The sequence below is a fragment of the Pongo abelii genome, chromosome 13, assembly GCF_028885655.2.
Source record: "Pongo abelii isolate AG06213 chromosome 13, NHGRI_mPonAbe1-v2.0_pri, whole genome shotgun sequence".
Classification (NCBI taxonomy): domain Eukaryota; kingdom Metazoa; phylum Chordata; class Mammalia; order Primates; family Hominidae; genus Pongo; species Pongo abelii.
The window spans coordinates 45,407,784-45,426,853 of NC_071998.2; the positions used below are offsets into that span (position 1 = coordinate 45,407,784).

Below are 19,070 nucleotides of genomic sequence, written 5' to 3' on the forward strand. Positions count from 1 at the left end.
TCCTACTTCTCTCTCATAAGGCCCACCCAGATAATCCAGGGTCATCTTTCCATCTCAAGATCCTTAACTCAATCACATCTGCAGTGTCCCTTTTGCCATTTAACAGGTTCAAGAGATTAGGAAGTGGACATATTTGGGGTGAGAGTGGAGACCATTATTCTTCCAATCAGAGAAGCATACTAAAGAGATGAACTCTCAGAGGACAGGTTTCATACCTTCCTCATCTTCCTAACACCAGGGCCTAGCACAGTTATTGCCTGGCATCTAAAAGGCACTCGGCAAATGTGTAATAATTGCTTTAATATGTGTAATAATTGCTTTAGTCAAAAGAGATTTACTTGGTGTCTACTATGTGACAGATACTCTTCTGGGTTCTGAGGGATATGGCGGTGAACAAAATAAAGTTATTTCTCTCACAGACCTTTCATTCTAGTGTGGGAAGGCAGAGAGTGCACCCCAAAATGTTAGGTGCTCATAAGGGTTAGGAAGAAAAATAAGCCAGAGTAAGGAAGATAAACAGTGCCAGGAGACTCTGAGAGAAGTCCTCTCAGACAAGCGGCCACTTGATTGGAGAACACAAAGAACTAGGGAATCAAGACTTACACGTATTTAGGAGAATATTTCAGAAACAGGAAATGAGAAATGCAAAGATTCTGAGGTAGGAACATGCTTGGATTTTGAGATTTGTAGAACTAACAAGCCGGCAAATGAGGTTTCATAGTGAGAAAGGAGGGGAGTTGTACTAGATGAGGTCAGGCAGAAGGATGACAGATTGCACAGGGTTTGGTAGTCCACAGTAAAGATTTGGATTAGACTCTGAAGAGGATGGAAATTCATTACGGGGTTGAATAGGGGCTGTTAAAATCTGACTTGTATCTTAGAAGATTACTCTGCTGTGTTGAATATGGACGGTAGGAAGGTAGGGATGGGAGGAAGGAAACAAGACAAGGCTATTGCAGTAGTTTCAGGGAGAAGTGATGGTGCTTGAATTAGAGTGATAGCATTGGTGATGATGGTGAGAATCTGTAGCATTCTGGATATATTTCTAACATTTAACTCGTATGATACGGATGTTGTGTAATGGAAAGAATGGAAAGAGAATAGTTAAGAATGACTTCAAGGTTTTGAACTGAAAAAATGATGAGTGGAGGCACCATTTACTACACTGGCAGGGATTTCAAAATGAGCAAAATTTCCATTTTGGATATGTTAGGATTGAGATGCTTATTAGACATCAAATAGAGATGCTGCAGGGGCAGGTGGACATGGGAGGTTAGAGTGCAGGGGAGAGATTGGGGCTAGACACATACATTTAGAAATCTCAGCACATAGATGACATTCAAAACTGTGAAACCGAATAGATTCCCCAGGGGAGAAATTTTGGAAGAGAATTGAGCCCAAGTACACTCTTGCCTTTGGAGGTCAGAAAAAAATTAAGAGAAACCAGCAGTGGAGTCTGCAAACATGCAGGCATTGGAGAATGAAGGGAAAGTCTTGTCTTGGAAGAAAAATGAAGACGTTCTTTCAAAAAGGAGTGATCAAATATATCAACTGCTGTGAGATCAGTAAGATGAGGAGCTTGAAATAACCATTTATTTTGTTTTCCTTTATTTAATCTGTATTTATTTTTATTAGAGATAGGGTCTTGCTTTGTTGCTCAGGGTGGACTCAGACTCCTGGGCCCAAGCAATCCTTCCATCTCAGCTTCCTGAGTAGCTGAGACAACAGGCATGTGTCACTATGCTAGGCTTAATAATCATTTGTTGGTTGTCAGGATGGCTCATGCCTGTAATCCCAGCAGTTTGGGAGGCAGAGGTGGAAGGATTACTTGAGTCCAGGAGTTCGAGACCAGCCTCAGCAATGTAGTGAAACCCCATCTTTACAAAAAATAAAAAATTAACCAGGAATGTTGGTGCATGCTTGTGGTCCCAGCTACTCTAGAGGCTGAGGCAGAAGGATTGCTTGAACCCGGGAGTTGGAGGCTGTAATGAGCCATGATGGTGCCACTGTATTCTTCCTGGTGACACAGCGATACCTTGTCTCAACAAAACAAAACAAAATAAAAAAATATTTATTTTGTCATCATGGAGGTGATTGTGTTTCTTTCCTTTTTTTTTTTTTGAGGCGGAGTCTCGCTCTGTTGCCCAGGCTGGAGTGCAGTGGCCTGATCTCGGCTCACTGCAAGCTCCACCTCCTGGGTTCACACCGTTCTCCTGCGTCAGCCTCCTGAGTAGCTGGGACTACAGGAGCCTGCCACTACGCCCGGCTAATTTTTTTGTATTTTTAGTAGAGACGGGGTTTCACCATGTTAGCCAGGATGGTCTCGATCTCCTGACCTTGTGATCCGCCCACCTCGGCCTCCCAAAGTGGATTGTGTTTTTATGAAGTTGGGGAAACAAATGCCTGAATGCAATTATTTGTGGGCTCCAAGTACCTTTATAGTCCACCCACAGTAAATAATGTTTTTTTACATTTCCAAACATTGATGAATACTTAAAACTTTACACTATGTACTTTGGGGCTGGCTGGTAGTATAAACATTGTTTCCTTGAAGTTTAGTTGAGACTCCTAGGTTGGTCTTCCAGAGTTCCTTTATTTGCAAAACTCCAAAAATGTACTAGTTATAACTTGTCTAAATTCCTTACATCTAATTATTTTCCATCCATTAAAAAACTAACAAGTCCATAAAAATTGAGAGATTAATGTAACTCAGGAAAATTCCATCTTCTCTGGGAAAACACAACTCAGTGTAGGCAGAATAGTTTAAAAGATACTATAACTTTTTACCCCTTTTCCTTCTGGTGCTGACAGAGATCAAATATCAAATGGTCCAGGTCAGAGATTAGTTACGGGGATTCTTCAGTTAAAAATGAGGCACTCCTATGCACTCACTCTCTTGAGACCAATGAATATGTTAATAGTTAGTGTTGCTTAAATGTTTATTGCCTTCCTTTTGGTAAAATCAATTATTAAAAAATTGTTGGCTTACATGTGATTCCATACATCTAAATGGTGGAATCTTTATTTGCTATCTCGCAAAAAATATTGGAATTAATGTAAAGCATATAAAATATTGAAACTCATAAAGCCAGAAACATTCTCGAGTGTTCTGCCAATGTTCATTATAGTTTCCTTAAAATACAATATATAAATGAAAACTATTCCAGACACTTCTCTCACATTATACTCTTGTGCTTTTTTCATTTCCTTCCTCCAGAGGGAAAATTTATAGAGGGCATGGGGTGGCCATATAGCAGGGGAAGCGGGTTGCATGAGAAGAGTGTAACAGGAATTTACCAGATTGTATTCATGATCTGAAACTGATCTGAGAACAGAAATAGCCTTTCATGTGCATGGCTTGTTCAAGGCAAAGGGTAGGTTTTAAAGAAGTTAGAATTTGCCCTTGATGCCTCATGCTCTTGCAGCCTGCCACTTCTTTGTAGTTGAGGATATTCTCCTTGCAAGGTTGTGGACATATGGTTACATATTTCATTATCTTCTGTTTGAAATTGGTTGGTTATATTTTTAATTTTTGTTATGAGCTTACATTTGCTTTCTCATTCCCATTTTATTATTTAACATCAATAATTACCAAAGAGGTTATTGAGTGTTACTGTTAGGAATAAGACAGATGCAAGTTTAAATCCTAGCTTTGACACTTACTGGGAGACTTCTCTCAGTGGCCTACCATCTATGTGCCTCAATTTCCTCAAACATAGGATGGTGACAATCCTCACATTATGAGATTGTTGCGATGAGGATTATATCAAGCAACTTATTGGAAAAGATCAGTGCAAAATATAAGCCCTGATATATTTTAATTAGAAATTGAATAATACATGCCTTGGAAATAAACAATAATAAATTCAACATGTGTAGTAAATATATAATAACAAAGGAAATTTGGGTGAAACATTTCTCAGTTATAAGAAAGAAGATTTTTTGATTTGTATTATAGAGTGTTTAGTCCAGAAACATTTATCATTACAGAGAACAGCATGAAATCTTAATTAGATTCCCTCACTAGGAGTTATCAATATAAAAGAAATACAGAGGATTAATAACATTATATTTAAACTAAATGTCCACTGTCCATGTGAGTTAAATATTCCATTTCAGAAAACTTACAGATTATTTATTTATACTAGGATGAATGTATATCATATTAGATTTCTTAAGTGAATAACAATTCTGCTTTAGGGAAGCAGTAGTAGGCTGCTGATAGTAGGCTATCGGGATATTTATCTATCTTTCTATCCATCTGCTTGTATGCATCTAAGTATTTATACATCCTATCAGAATCACAAAATACATACAAGTAAATGCCAACAAAATCTCAAAATGCAATTAAATTTAGGACACTTTTGCCTTGAATGGCTGCCTCCATACTTAATCTCAATTATTCTTTGAAATTTGGGAGAATAATACATTTTATTACACAAATAAACATAAGATTTGAGTTAGAATCACTGATGACAAAATGTTAATCCAAAGTACCAACACAAGGGAGAGTTGGTTGAACAGAATGTGCATAGTTGGGGACTTTCAGATGACTGTCATGTGGGCGTGTGTGACTAAGAGTATGGTTGATTATACACTAGAATGTTGTGGCCTAGAAATAATGCTTAATTTTGTTCCAAGCATTTTGTTCAACCTGATATGCAAACAGTAATATATCTCAATATCTTCTGGAAGATGAAACCTTAAGTCATTTAAGAACACAAGCAGCAACATTAACTGTTATCAGACTTTGGTTTATTGTAAAATTTAGCAAAGTTTTTCTTGTAATCCCTGACCCATTGCTCTGAAAACAAAAGCAAAAACATAATTATTGCTTATTCTTTTCCCCCTACTTTGTTTGTGCTACTGTAAAAGAAGGGAGAAAATCAATGTAATAAATAAAAAATAGAGATGTAACAGAGAAAAATAAATCAGTTCAGATGAGAAGTATTAGGAGCAACAGAAATACCATTAAGCAGTTTCAAAATCGCTTCTTTTACAAAGGTCATCTTATTAAAATAAAAATCACACCAAAAATATAGCAGCGGAGAAGAAGGATAAATACAAGTTAATTGCACACCAGTCCCATGCAAAAAACTGTGTCACTAGCCAAAGCAGTAGTATTCAGAATCCAATTTAGGACGCTTGTGTAGTGCCTGTGAGTCCTCTATTAGGGAGCTGTCACTGAATTGGTCCAAGTCTGAAGGGGTCTGATGGCCTGGGACATCATCTGCCAACGTGTCCAGATAACTTCCCACGGAAATACCATCCAGCCCATCACTGCCATCGTGTAAGCTGTTGTAGCTGCCACGTAAGGAGGTGCTCTGACTCTCCAACAAACTGCACAGGCTGCCACTGAGGCTGCTGCCTCTGCTGGTAATGGTGGCCTTTTCTTCGATCATCCACTTGATGGACTCGATGCTCTCATTGATTACAAGCAACTGGCGCATGAGCCTGACGTCTGTGGCTCTGAGGTTAACCTACGGACAAAGAGAGAAGAAAGATATTCCAGTCATTTTACATTCTCGAAAGGCCTCAAATTCATTTGGGGACTGTCTGCTGCACTTCAGAATTTTAAATTCACAGAATAAAATATAAGTGGACTGGTTCTCAGGAACTTTTTGATAATTGCTGACGGATGGTAGGAGTTATAATAAAAAAACTCACTTCCTGCCAGATGCTTCAGGCTCCAAAAGACACAGTAAGACCCCTGCTGCATCCCTGACCCTAACCAAGTGGCCTAAACATATCATACTGAATGGCAGGTTCTCTACTACAAGATTTATTTTCTCTTTGGCCAGATTAAGTTTATTAATGTTTACGTTGGAGTATATATGTGGGTCCTGAGGGGTGGGGAGAAAAGGAAGGTGGAGAAATTAAGGAGTCATCCTCAGCATCATAGAAGCCTCTAAAAGCCTCTGATTATAGAGTGATAATGTGCCAAGCACCATCATAAAAGTTCAGCATTCATTAGCAAAATCTAATAACACTGTATGACAGGTATTATTATTTTTGTCTTCATTTTACACATGAAGAAAGATAACTCTATAGAAAAGACTTAAGAGTACAAAAAAGGCCTGTATTCTTTAGGACTATATCAACATAGACAGTGCTGAATAATGCTTTTGCTTTTAAGAACCAAATTGCTCTAATATTCCCTGAATCCAAAGGATGGGTGATACACGAGGCTGATCCAATTTATGAGATGAAGTGTACAAATATTTCTGTAGATCTGACTATTTGTTTCAGATATATCAGGGGTACCCCAATCAAAAGTGGGATACCAGATGTTGGGAAGGTCTGAGAATTCCCTTATGTGCCTTCTAGGTGTGTGGTCCTTTTTTTTTTTTTTTTTTTTTTTGGGACGGAGTCTCGCTCTGTCGCCCAGGCTGGAGTGCAGTGGTGGAATCTCGGCTCACTGCAAGCTCCGCCTCCTGAGTTCACGCCATTCTCCTGCCTCAGCCTTCCGAGTAGCTGGGACTACAGGCGCCCGCCACCACGCCCGGCTAATTTTTGTGTTTTTAATAGAGACGGGCTTTCACCATGTTGGCCAGGATGGTCTCAAACTCTTGATCTCGTGATCTGCCTGCCTCCGCCTCCCAAAGTGCCAGGATTACAGGCGTGAGCCACTGCTCCCGGCAGGTGTGTGGTCCTTCTGATAGCTCTAAGTTACTTCAGGGATATCTATCTCCACAGCCACAAAGCAGGGTCTCTTTGCAGGTCCCACAGTTTACTGTAAACATTTGCTAATATCAAGAGGTGGTGTTTGGGGAGGTGGTGCTGTAAGAACTCCCATGATTGTTCTGTTGGAACAGAAGAGACATGGCTCTTGAGTACAGAGCCTGGCAGGGCCATGTTTGGCCACTAGAGGTCCTAGTCACATTCTCTATGGTTTGTTTGCTTGTTTGTTTTTTGAGACAGAGTCTCACTCTATTGCCCAGGCTGGAATGCAGTGGCTCAATCTTGGCTCACTGCAACCTCCGCCTCCTGGGTTCAAATGATTCCCCTGCCTCAGCCTCCTGAGTAGCTGGGATTACAGGCACGCAACACCATGCCCAGCCAATTTTTAGTATTTTTAGTGGAGACGGGGTTTCACCATGCTGGCCAGGCTGGTCTTGAACTCCTGACCTTGTGATCTGCCCTCCTCAGCCTCCCAAAGTGCTGAGATTACAAGCGTGAGCCACCACGCCCGGCCTTCTCTATGGTTTAAAAACCGATTTCTGTCCCTCCAGTTGGGTTATTAACCCAAAAGTCAGGGTCATGCTAATTCTTTCTTTAGGATCCAGAGCTAATTCAGATTTATGTCAGTTTCTGGAATTATCAGACATTCATTCTTGGATGACTCAAACTGTAAGGAAGAAAAGAGCGAATTGTCCTCAAAAGTATTCATTAGTATTGTAAAAATATTTCTGTATGAGGAGTTAATCCATAACTGAAGAGGAACTTTGGATTGAGGGAACATGATGAACAAACATTAGGAGAGATGGAATTTCCATTAATAACTCCAAGAGATGCAAGATTGTACAGGTTTCGAAAGAATAAAAATATATCTATGAATACAAAAAACATAAAGTACAATTAAAATCCCTTAATTTTGCTGGAATATTGAAGTGACTTGAGTCACTTCATCTTCTCTGAACAAAGCACTAAAAATAAATTGCACAGGAAGTAACAAAGAAAATTACTTTTCACTGAGACGTTCATGAACAGAAGGATGTGAACTTAGCCTTGAGATGTCCCTCTGTTTGTTGGGGTGTCTCAATAACCTTGCAATGACTTTATGTTGAGGAAGGAGGCTTTCTGACAGTCTTTATGTTTAAATTCCTCCGCACACCCTATGAGCCAGGAAGACAATGGCCAAGTTACAAGTAATACAACAAATATTTATAAATCACCAACAATTTGCCTAGGTCCACTGAGCAGCCCAGAAAAATCAATATGAGTCAAATTTTTGCAAAATCATTCAGCAGGCATCTGTAGCTGATAAAACATGCTGGCCCCTTATAAGCCATGGCAGAATATCAATCTGACCATTTCCCAGTAGCCACCCAGATAAATCACGGCTGCATTTATTCATATCTCCACCCTCTCCCATGAAAATGTTCCAGCCCATTCCCAGCTCTGGGCATGCTCCTCCGTCATTCCCCATTCTTGAAAAACTTCACTCTCTTCCTCTCCAAATACTCCCCGTTCTTCAAGTCATACTTCTCTCATCAAGCACTACTTGAGGGCTCCAGCCTCCTCTGCTGGCCTGCTTCACCACCACCATCCTGTTAGCTTATCTCCCAACATAGCTTAACTTTGTACTGTCATATACTGCCAATGATTGTCTTTTAGCAATTTCATCTAGGCTGTGACCTCCTTAAAGAAAGAAGCCATGTCTCACATTTCTTCCATATCTTAAGGTCTGTCCTAAGCATTGCTTGATTTTTGGAAATAGTTATAATTGGTTGATTTTGGGAAATAGCCATAATTTTAGGAACTGTGAAAGTTTAGCTCTTAAGACAGTAGTAATACACTTTCCTAACAACTATGCCACCAGGGGTTAAAACATACTTAGAATACATTTTTTGTCAGCAATTTTTGTCTGACTTACACAGTGGCTGCATCAAGTACAAGTTTTTCAGTTTTATTAAGAATAAGAAGAAAAGAGGAGTGGACTATGAAGTAACAAAAGCTTCCTTTGACCATGAAATGACTTATTTAAATAAGAAAATCTTTTTTTTTTTTTTTTTTTTTTTTTTTTTTTTTTTTTTTTTTACTGAAAGCAAAACATTCACAGGCCATTGAACCACTGTTGGGGAAAAAAACGACAAAAGCAAGTCAGTTAGAACGTGTTGATCTGGTTGATAATGATTATAGATTTAACTGTGTCTAACCCTGTGTCCTCCCTGGAGAGAGTAAACAGCTTCCCACCGTGGGAGCGCTGGGCACGTCAGTTCACACGCTGGCAGGTCCATTACCAGGAACTCCAGGCACAGAGAGTCCTGGGCTGGCCCAGCTGCTACATTCTGCTTTCTCCAAGCACCAAGGTGCGGTTATGCTACCGATGACCCTTGAAAGTATGAGCAATCCACCAAAGAACTAAATCACAATGACTCTTCTGTCTCTAGTAGCTGCCCCGCCTTTCCTCACTGTTATTCATTTCAGTCTTAATGAAGTCTAGCCATCAATTAAAAACAGAGTAGCCTTGCCCTTGCAGCATGAAACTGTGTGGTTCCTTCTACTGGAGTCTTATAAGGTCCCTCAACTTGACTCTGAGGATACTGAGAGTTGAGATCTCCTAAGGGTCTGAGTTTAAATGTCACCTCCTAGGAGAACCTGATTCCTGATCAATCATAATATGCAATACCCATGCCTAGATTAATATTACATTTCCATGTATGTTTCCTTCATAATATTTATGACTAGTTGAAATCATAATCTTTATAATGGATTTACTTATTATTTTCTCTTCCGCCCATGAGCATGGAAGCACCACAGAGTGCTTGGGTCTTGATCTTTCCTGGTCACCACTCTATGCCAAAACCTGAAAGAGTATCTCACACAAGTAGGTGCTAAATTAGTACCTGTCCAACACCTGAATAAGAAACTTTGCTTCAGATTGGATTATCTGTTGCAATCTTGGGTTTTGCTGTGGGTCAGTAATATGTGACTTGAGAGGGGAAAAAAAGTAGCTTCAGGAAAGAATATTTCAATATTGAAGCATTCCCAGCAGATAATCCCTTCTATTCCTTCTCCAGATTCAAACACTGAGTAACTGGTGTGAGGTTATTCCTAGCTTGAATTTACAGAATATGAGATAGTATCTCTAAAAGGAAGTGGACTTCAAGGTGTGAGTCACACTCCAAACATTATTCTATTTGTTCAGAGGTGATAACCGGTACTAGCACAGCATGGGTGTTCTGTAAACACTTGGCAAAATGAACTGAACAAAGGGAACAAACAACCAGGACATGTACCAAAAAACAACAACAACAACAAAAATAAGGTTTAGACTGATCGGTCCAAAGGTCCAAAGAGATGTGGATGTCCTTTTCTCTTTTCCTCTTCACTTCCCCTCCTCTACTCTGGTCCTTACAGTTTATGTCATATGGTTCAGCTTCCTACTTAGTCTCTCAGGCTTCAGGATTATGATGTCACAGGTCTCTGTATTTTAGGGAGAATGCTGAGATTTCATGTCATTTTTTTGACAGGTGATGAACTGAGTCTATGGTAGAACTTGAAATGAGGAATCTTGAAGGAGAAAATATTCTTAACAGCAAACTTTCCCAGATATCTTTTTTTCTTCTAGAGTGCCATTTTAATACTGAAAGAATACAAAGGTTATGCATTGGCACAATGGAATCTAAGAAAAAAATGCAGTCGGATTTTTGGTTGCTAACCAAGTTGACTTCTTGGTGGTGTTGTATGAGGAATATGGTACCTTTGGGGAACTATTTGACCTTTGGGGAAAGTGGCTTGGCATACAGGACCTCAGTTTCCTTATACATGAAGAAAAATCAGGAGATTTCATTCCGAGCTGCAGTGAACCATGGGACTCAGTGAAGGTGGTAAAGTAGTTCTGTGAACAAAGACTTAATCTTACCCAATAAGAAGACTGAATTCAACTGAGGCATCCACCTAACATATCTGCTTTTCATACCGAGATTTCGTTTCAGATATTTAATAACGTCTTATAATGTTTCAGGCATTTAATGTTTAATTTAATAGGAAGAGTCTACAGATCAGATAATCTCAGGATTTCCTTCCATTTTGACATATTCTCTGATATTTTGCCATTCCTGTGGCCATTTGATTACAAAATTGTTTACGTTATGAGAAAATTATGCAGGCTATAGAGGAGACAGAAGAATCAATTCTGCTGCTCAATAACTCCAGCAAAAGATGTAGCTGGTAAAAACTCATGGCTAAGGCTAGAAGTTTCGGCTTGATGTTAATTTTAGGTACTTTAATCAGAAATTTTGTCATAATAATTTTTGCTCTCACCATTTGGGTTTGAATAAAAATCATTTTTGTATTCCACTCCAAGACAAACGTGCATATGATCTTTAATATGTCTATATATTAACTGAAATGTGCACATGAGCTGCTGAATGTATCTTCCAAATAGGGACATTTTTTGCCTTTCTAGAGCCTCGGATAGCATCATATACTCAGGTTTCTCATAAAGCCCTCCTCCATTATTGTTACCCTTTTATTTATGAATGTCAGCTAGTCAGATAAAAGCAGGCCACCTCCCAGTTATGCATTTGTATGGTAAAATCCACAATATTCAAGATGTAAATCCCAACCATCCTGCAAGCTGTAATATGAATTAGAAGGAAGAAGGACTTCTTTGCAAGTCCATAGTCACATACATTGAAGGAAGAAAGATTAGACTTGCTTTTTAATGTGTTGCTCTAACCCTACTTTCTCATTAGGAGAAACTAATCATCATTCTCTCTGATTTGTAGTTGGTGGAAGAGAGTTTAGTTCTGTCAAGTCCTCTTTTCTATCCACATTTATTTTGTAATATATGTTTAAAAGTCTATATAAACTGAAGAGCTGTTGTAAAAGCACTTGGAGTATTGTTTTTCCAGCAATTTATTCCAGTTTGTTTGCTTGTTCCTTTTGCATAAGCTCCTTGTGTCCAAATTTGCCCTCTCTCCAAATTCAGGACATCCTCAATTTGATGATCACAGAAGATTTTCTGCCTACCCATCCTTAAAATTTCCAGCAGTGTTTTCAATATCTATACTTATAAATCACTCCTCTGTTTTCTCAGAAGATCCATACAAATATTATCATCTTTTTGCAGTCTGAGAAGACACTGTACAACATTTCCACTCACTGTTTTTAGTTTGGAATGCTTCAGGTGAAAAGCCTACAATTATGCAAAAGTCAGTGCTGTTCCTTCCGCCAAAGCTTTCCTTCACTTTCTCAGTCGGTTCAAAATTTACAACAAAATTTGTTTCTAATTGGGCAACAGAGGATTCCCTTTTTATATCAGTCAGCTTTGTCTTCCTCCATTTTTGTTGTTTATCTATGGAACTGAACAATAACTAAAACAGTTCACTCTTTTCCCAGAACCTTGTAGAAGAGTAATTTCCCCAAGGACTAAATTACATACATAAAAATACTGTCATCAGCACAGTGGACTGATTGATGTTGTTTTGATAAAGTAGAAAGCTGTATCTGGTGTATTTGAAAGGAGCACATGTGACTCCCGTGAATCATAAGCATAAATTCTGGCCACCAGTCCTGCTTGTGAGATCTGTACAGTTCCTGCTGGTGAGTCATCTGATTGCCAAAGTAATGCATGCAGCTTTTCAGCACAATTTCATCAGATTCTAGGTCCAAATGATACTTAGATGCCTGTGATGTCAATTCCTTTTCCATAAACCAATAGAGTGAAAACTGTTTCCCTGAATATTTTCAACATGAATGTGCAAAGTGTAATTTAGGCTGATGCAATCAGCTATAAATCACCTGAGCCGAGATTAATTTAGAATGATCTAATGAAAACATGGACTCCCATATTCACAGCAGAGAAGTTTTTCACATTGAACACAGACCAGAGAAGTGTTTCCACTAATTTATAGTAAGTATTGTGCATGTGTGTCTTTTCAGTTTAGAACTTAAAATATTATTTTCACATGGTAGACCAGGGCATGTTAATGTGCTCCTCTGTGATCTGTAGTGACCACAATTACCTTGTGAGGGAAGCACACAGGGTAGTGTGCCAGTAAATGTTTAACAAGCAGCTTCCTGGGAAAAATAAACATGCACACACACACATGCATGCATATATACTACAAAATATAATACAAATTGTGCTGATATAGAAGATGTATAACACACACTTGACAGATACTAATAAAATATACAGCACTTTTTATTGTCAATTCCATATAACCAACTGATTTCAGAGAATGTTTTATTCATTCTTGCTGAACTCTTGTATGTATAGCAAACTATGGACGCAGTTGGAACAAAATGTCACAAATACAGTTAATCTCAATTGAGAATTCATTCCTCAATAATTGTTATTGTTACACCTGATATGTGATCCATTGTTAAATTATTTTTCACTTAGTGAAAAATACATTAATTAAACTGAAACTTGTGTCAGCCTCAGCATGGGTTATGTTGGAATTTTACTGGTTCATCAATGATGTGAGCAATTTCTTCACTGAATTGAATAACGGTTTTCAAATACATGGAGAATATTTCCTTTTTTTGGCACTATTGGAAATGTAATAACTAGAGACATGCCACACATTTCAATTTGAATCTGCAGTATTAACATTTTCTCTATCACTTTCTTAAGTCTAGACAATCAATAAAATAAAAATCAAGTTCTGCTTTATAGTGTTTTTAAATTTCTGTAGCATAAATACTCCTATATGGCCAATTTGAATCTATCAATAGAATGGCCTTAAACATAAACATGGGATTGATAAGAGATACCCGGGACTGCAGCATATACAGTATTTTCACCCCAAGAATACAACAGATGTTTTAAATAACCTCAAAAAATCATGAAAGTAAAATGTAGTAAAATAATTAGGATGCCATGAATTTTGAGTATTTATTACCTTTGTTTTAAATTATAGGTTTATATAAATACTTGTAGGTTTATATAAATACTTTAGATTTTAATAATGTCTGTGATTGGCAACTAGTTCACAAAACTCCTGAAAATTTAACAAAAAGCTCACACATCTCAGTAGATATTGGCTTCAGTATACCATTGAGAAGGTACGGAATGAAGGCTTTACTTAATTGATTGCATTTTGTAATAAGCAGATTAGAGACTTGCATTTTACCCCTTAGGGATTTTATTTTTCTAGGCATAATTAAAATCTGAATGTAATCTTATCTTTTCCATTGAATAAAATTTGAGATAGATGTAAAATATTTATACCAAAGTTTTTAGTGTCTTTTGTGGAAAGATTTCAAATACTGAATATAAATGACTCAGCATTGTTGAGACATGAAGTATACTGAAAAAGGGAATAAGCCAGGTATCTAAACTCAGTTGAACATTTATGCTTTTGTATTAAAATAATTTTTGATGGCTATATTTCTAAAATAAGAGGCCACTGTTATAAACAGTAGGCTTTATAATGCAGAGTTGTTCAGCAATGCATTTAAAGATTGTTGAGGAGATAGTACTGTAATCTCTATTTTTACATGATTCCTGACATTTTTTCTACTCAAATGCTTTATCTTCTCTTTTAGTAATTTCTTGATACTATAATTAAATCTATTTGCCATGGATCTTATGCCCCATATTTCTTCTTCATTCTCCCAATTCTATTTCCTATCTGCTATGTGCAGCCCAGTAGTGCTTTAGTAAACTTACTTTGTAAAATTTTTTGTAGGGGAGAACTGACTTGAAAAGAAAAGTGATCTCTGTATTTCTTACAAAGGCAATAGAGAATGAGTAAAAATAAGTGAGGAAGCAATCTCTGCAACAGAATAAAATGGATGGGCCCTGCTCCTAGAGCAGAGATCTTCAACCTTGAATGTACCTATGGATCAAATCTTGTTAAAATTTAAATTTTGCTCACCAGTTTTATGATTCTGTACTTCTAACAAGTTCCCAGTTTTTACCAATTGTGGTAGGCAGTCCCAAAGATATCTCCCAATAACCACTCACTTCTGGTATCTACATCCTTATGTAGTTCCCTATCCTGGTATCGGATGGGCCTATTGACTTATTTCTAAATAATAGACTATGGCAAAAATGATGGGATGTCATTTCTGAGAAAAGGTTACAAAAAGATTGTGGCTTCTGCCTTGGGCACACTCTCTCACATGCTTGCTCTGAATGAAGCCATCTACCATGCTGTGAACTGCCCCTTGTGAGATGCATAAAGTAAGGAATTGAGATCTCTGGACAACAGCTAGCAAGGACATAGACCTGTCGACTGCTACTGGCCATGTGATTGAGCTGGGAAGTGGACCCTCCCTGGATCGAGCCTTGAGATGACTGCAGCCTCATCAAGGCACCTTGATGGCAGATTCGTGAGAGACCCCGATCCAGGGGCCTTCACTTAATCTGTGCCCAGACTCCCTGATACAGAACTGTGAGATAATACATGTTTGCTGTTTTAAGTTGTTAAGATTTGGAATATTTGTTATGCAGCTTGAATAACTAATACACCAATGCTGTTGGTATATAGACCACACTTTAGCAAGGTCCTAGAGATCTTTCCATTTGTGGATAATTTTGTTGCTAGATGCTGAATCACTGTCTGTGGAATGATACTTTACCAGTACATTGCTTTGTAGTTTGAATAAAAGGAACAAATAGAGTAAGTAGTTAAATATTTGTTAACTAAAACAAAAAATGTTCAAGGAAACTGAAGGTCATTATTGAAAGAGCCATTCGCATCTACCGGAGGACAGCTTTTCTTTCCCCTAAGAGAAATTGATTTCTTACCCTGAAGGAGAAATGACAGATGATTTATGTTTGATAATTAATGACAAAAATGATGCTTTCAACATATTTCACTTATAAATTATATCCCCTATAATCTGAGGGTCATGAAAGTAGGGTATACATTGATAAGATAATAGACTAAACTTAGATAATAACATTCAGATATAATTTAAAGAGTTTAAAATGCAGTGAGATTAACTAAACTGAAACTACTAAATTTTCAATATTGACAACTTTATTAAGTTGCAGTCTTGCTTTTCAGAATTCCTCATTTAATTTCAAAATGTGCTTTGAGTTGGCCTCAGTAGGAGAAAAAGAGGAGGTGATTAGGATGATAATAAAAGTCACTTACGTTAATTGAGTTTCCTTCTAGGAGTTAATTCTTTTTCATAGGTTAACATTTTTTTTATAAAAGACCTGTACAATGGCCCTTTGCATAGGAAATATAATGAAGGCTCAGATATTTTACTGCAAATATTTATTTCCACCTGCTAATGATAATTTGGTAATATTTGAAATACTTTATGATGCTTAAGATCAATTTTGTTTTGTTTTGTTTTTCATGTGGTGTCTAAACACTGACTAAATATTTTCATTCGGAAACTTTTGGGTGGGACTCTCCAGATGGGAGAGTTTCACTAGCTCTAAGTGGTGATCTGAAGAGCATCCAATAAGAGACACCTGACATATTCCAACATTCACTGATAATACATTAACTTTCCAATCTAGTGATTTATTCATTCTCAGCTTTTTAAAATGGCTTTAGGAATATTAATAATAGTATCTGCCATTTAGCAAATGCTTCCTATGTACTGTGTACTTAGCTAGATGCCTTAAATATTAATTTATCTAATAAATACAGTGCCATTCTTAAAACAAATCGATGAATAAGCTGATTATTATTCTCATTATGGTTCCAGTCTGATATGTGAAGGGCTAAGAAGTCATCACTCCCATCTTCATAACAAGAAAAACAGCTGAACAAACTGGAAATCAACAACTATTCTTAGGTTCATCAGAAAATTGAGGTCATTGGCTAAATTGCAGCCCTGGAAGACCAACACATGGATACAGAGAATCATAGCTTAACAGGAACAGAAAACTGGAAGCAGAAGGCCTTAGCTTTCTATAGGAACACTAACTGTAATTGGTGAATTGCTGGAAGGTTAGTGTGGACTAGCTTGTGAGTTAAAAAATCCAAAGGGGCCCAGTCTCAGGGGCACCCCGCACTTTCATGAGTTTTACCTCCAGGAACCCTACCAGATTCTCAATATCCCCTGTGCTTCTGGCAGGGAGAGGAAAGCTCTGAAATACATCCAGATCTCTCTGATCTCCTTAAAAAAGCTTGTCCCTAAGGGAACCTATTTTACCAGAACCTAACAGACTGGAGTTTTACCAAAGCCTGATCAACAAAATATCCAACTCAGGCTCACTAAAAGACTGAGACCTAATTATGGACAGCAGAACACTTCCTCTTCTCCCACACCTTGCGACCACATCAATAAGGCTACTGTATAATAACAGGCGATTACAGCAAAAAGAACTGCAGGCCTCTGTCCGTATTTAAAGGTGTCAAAGGAAACGCAAAGACAATAGAGTAGATGAAAGCAAGGATACTAGAGGAAATTTTAGTCTCTGACACTATAGCTACAGCAAATAGTAAGCAGAATCTAACTCCTGGTCACATAAATATAAAACCTTGCACTAAAGGCCTATCTATCACAGTTCTTTTTATATCATATCCAGCCTTCAACAAAGAATTACAAGCCGCTCTAAAAGGCAAAAACAAAGTCTGAAGAGACAAAGCAAGCATCAGAACCAGACTCAAGTGTGGCACCGATTTGGGAACTATCAGACAAGGAATTTAAAACAACTATGATTAATATGCTAATGGTTCTAATGGAAAAAGTGGACAGTGCAAGAACAAGTGAGTAATAAAAGCAGAGAGATGAAAGTGCAAAGAAGGAAACAAAAGAAAATGCAAGAAATCAAAAACACTGTAACATAAATAATGCCTTTGATGGGTTCATAAGTAGATTGGACATAGTTGAGGAAGGAATCAGTGAGCTTAAAGATGTGTCCATAGAAACTCCCCAAACTGAAATGCAAAAAGAAAAAAGAAATAAAAAGTCAGAACAGAATATCTAGGAATTGTGGGCTATTAGAAAAGGTATATGATACAGTTTAGATGTTCTGCCCCCTCCAAATTTCATGTTGAAATGTGATCCCCAATGCTAGAGGTGGGGCCTGGCGGGAGGTGTTTGGGTCAGGGGGCAGATGCATCAGGGTTGGCTTAGTACCCTCCTCATGATAATGAATGAGTTATCATTCTACGTTCATGTGAGTCCTGGTTGTTTAAAAGAATGTGGCATCTTGTCACTTTCCCTCTCTCAGCATGTGATATGCTAGCTGCCCTTTCCTTCTGCCATGATTGTAAGCTTCCTGAGGACCTAACCAGAAGTACATAGAAAATATGTACAAATATGATCGCTATTAATCCAACTATATCAATCGCTTTAAATGTGAATAGCCTAAATACATCAATTAAAAGACAAAGACTGTCAAAGTGGATAAACAAACAAGACCCAATTATATCTTGTCTACTAGAAACCCACCTTAAATATAAAGTCACAGAGAGATTAATTTCATTATGCAGGTGAAGGAAAATGAGACTCAGAGGACTAAGGCATCATATTCTTGCAGATTTTAAGTGGCAGAGCCAGAATCAGACTGAAGTTTAGTTAACTACATAGTCTCTAGTCTCTCCTTCAAACTGTGCTGCCTGGAAAGGGTCTTTATATTCCATGCTGTGAGAAACAGATGATCTCTTCCAAAGCTTACTCGTAATACATCAGATTACCCTGGCCAATTCTCTTTTTCAGTCTCATTTTATTTATTTATTTATTTATTTAGTTAGTTAGTTAGTTAGTTAGTTAGTTAGTTAGTTTTTGAGATGGAGTCTCGCTCTGTCGCCCAGGCTGGAGTGCAGTGGCACGATCTCGGCTCACTGCAAGCTCCGCCTCCCGGGTTGACGCCATTCTCCTACTTCAGCTCCGGAGTAGCTGGGACTACGGGCACCTGCCACCACGGCCGGCTAATATATATATACATATATTTATTTATTTTTTTTAGTAGAGACAGGGTTTCACCGTGTTAGCCAAGATGGTTTAGTCTCATTTTTAAAAGACTTTAGTTGTTCAGAAGAGTAGAGTGATATAGTTGAATAGTGGCAAAAGAACTAATTGAGGGGCAAAAAACCCTTATTGAGAGACTGTATGTACATGACACTCTCCTAGAACCTGGTAGAGCATAGAGACGACACTGTCACCTTTTTTTCTAGGTCTGCTAGAAAAAAAAAATAAATAAATTAGTATAATCCACTTTTACCAAAAATTTTCAAAATTTTCAAAATTCCTTGAGAATATCTATAGACTTCTAAAAGTAAAACATAAAATTGTTTTAGACAATTATCCAACATTTGAAAATAAAGCAAAGTTTGAATGTCTCTTCCATGATAAAATGGAGCATAGCCCAACAGGCCATCAAAGCGTTATTTAATTATCTATGCAGTTATAGTTTTGGGTGACCTACTATTTACTACTGAATTGACCCAGCATTATGAAGCTGTAAATTAACT

General features: G+C 37.8%; 1 protein-coding gene across 1 annotated transcript in view; it reads right to left on the minus strand.

Annotated features, from left to right (window-relative positions):
* Positions 1–4,738: 4,738 nt before the first annotated feature.
* Positions 4,739–19,070, minus strand: part of LURAP1L (leucine rich adaptor protein 1 like) — a 46,031-nt gene continuing 31,699 nt past the window's right edge. The window contains exon 2 of the mRNA XM_002819790.5: positions 4,739–5,480. Coding sequence (XP_002819836.2) covers positions 5,106–5,480 — 375 coding nt within the window. The 3' untranslated portion in view covers positions 4,739–5,105. The remainder of the gene's footprint in view (positions 5,481–19,070) is intronic.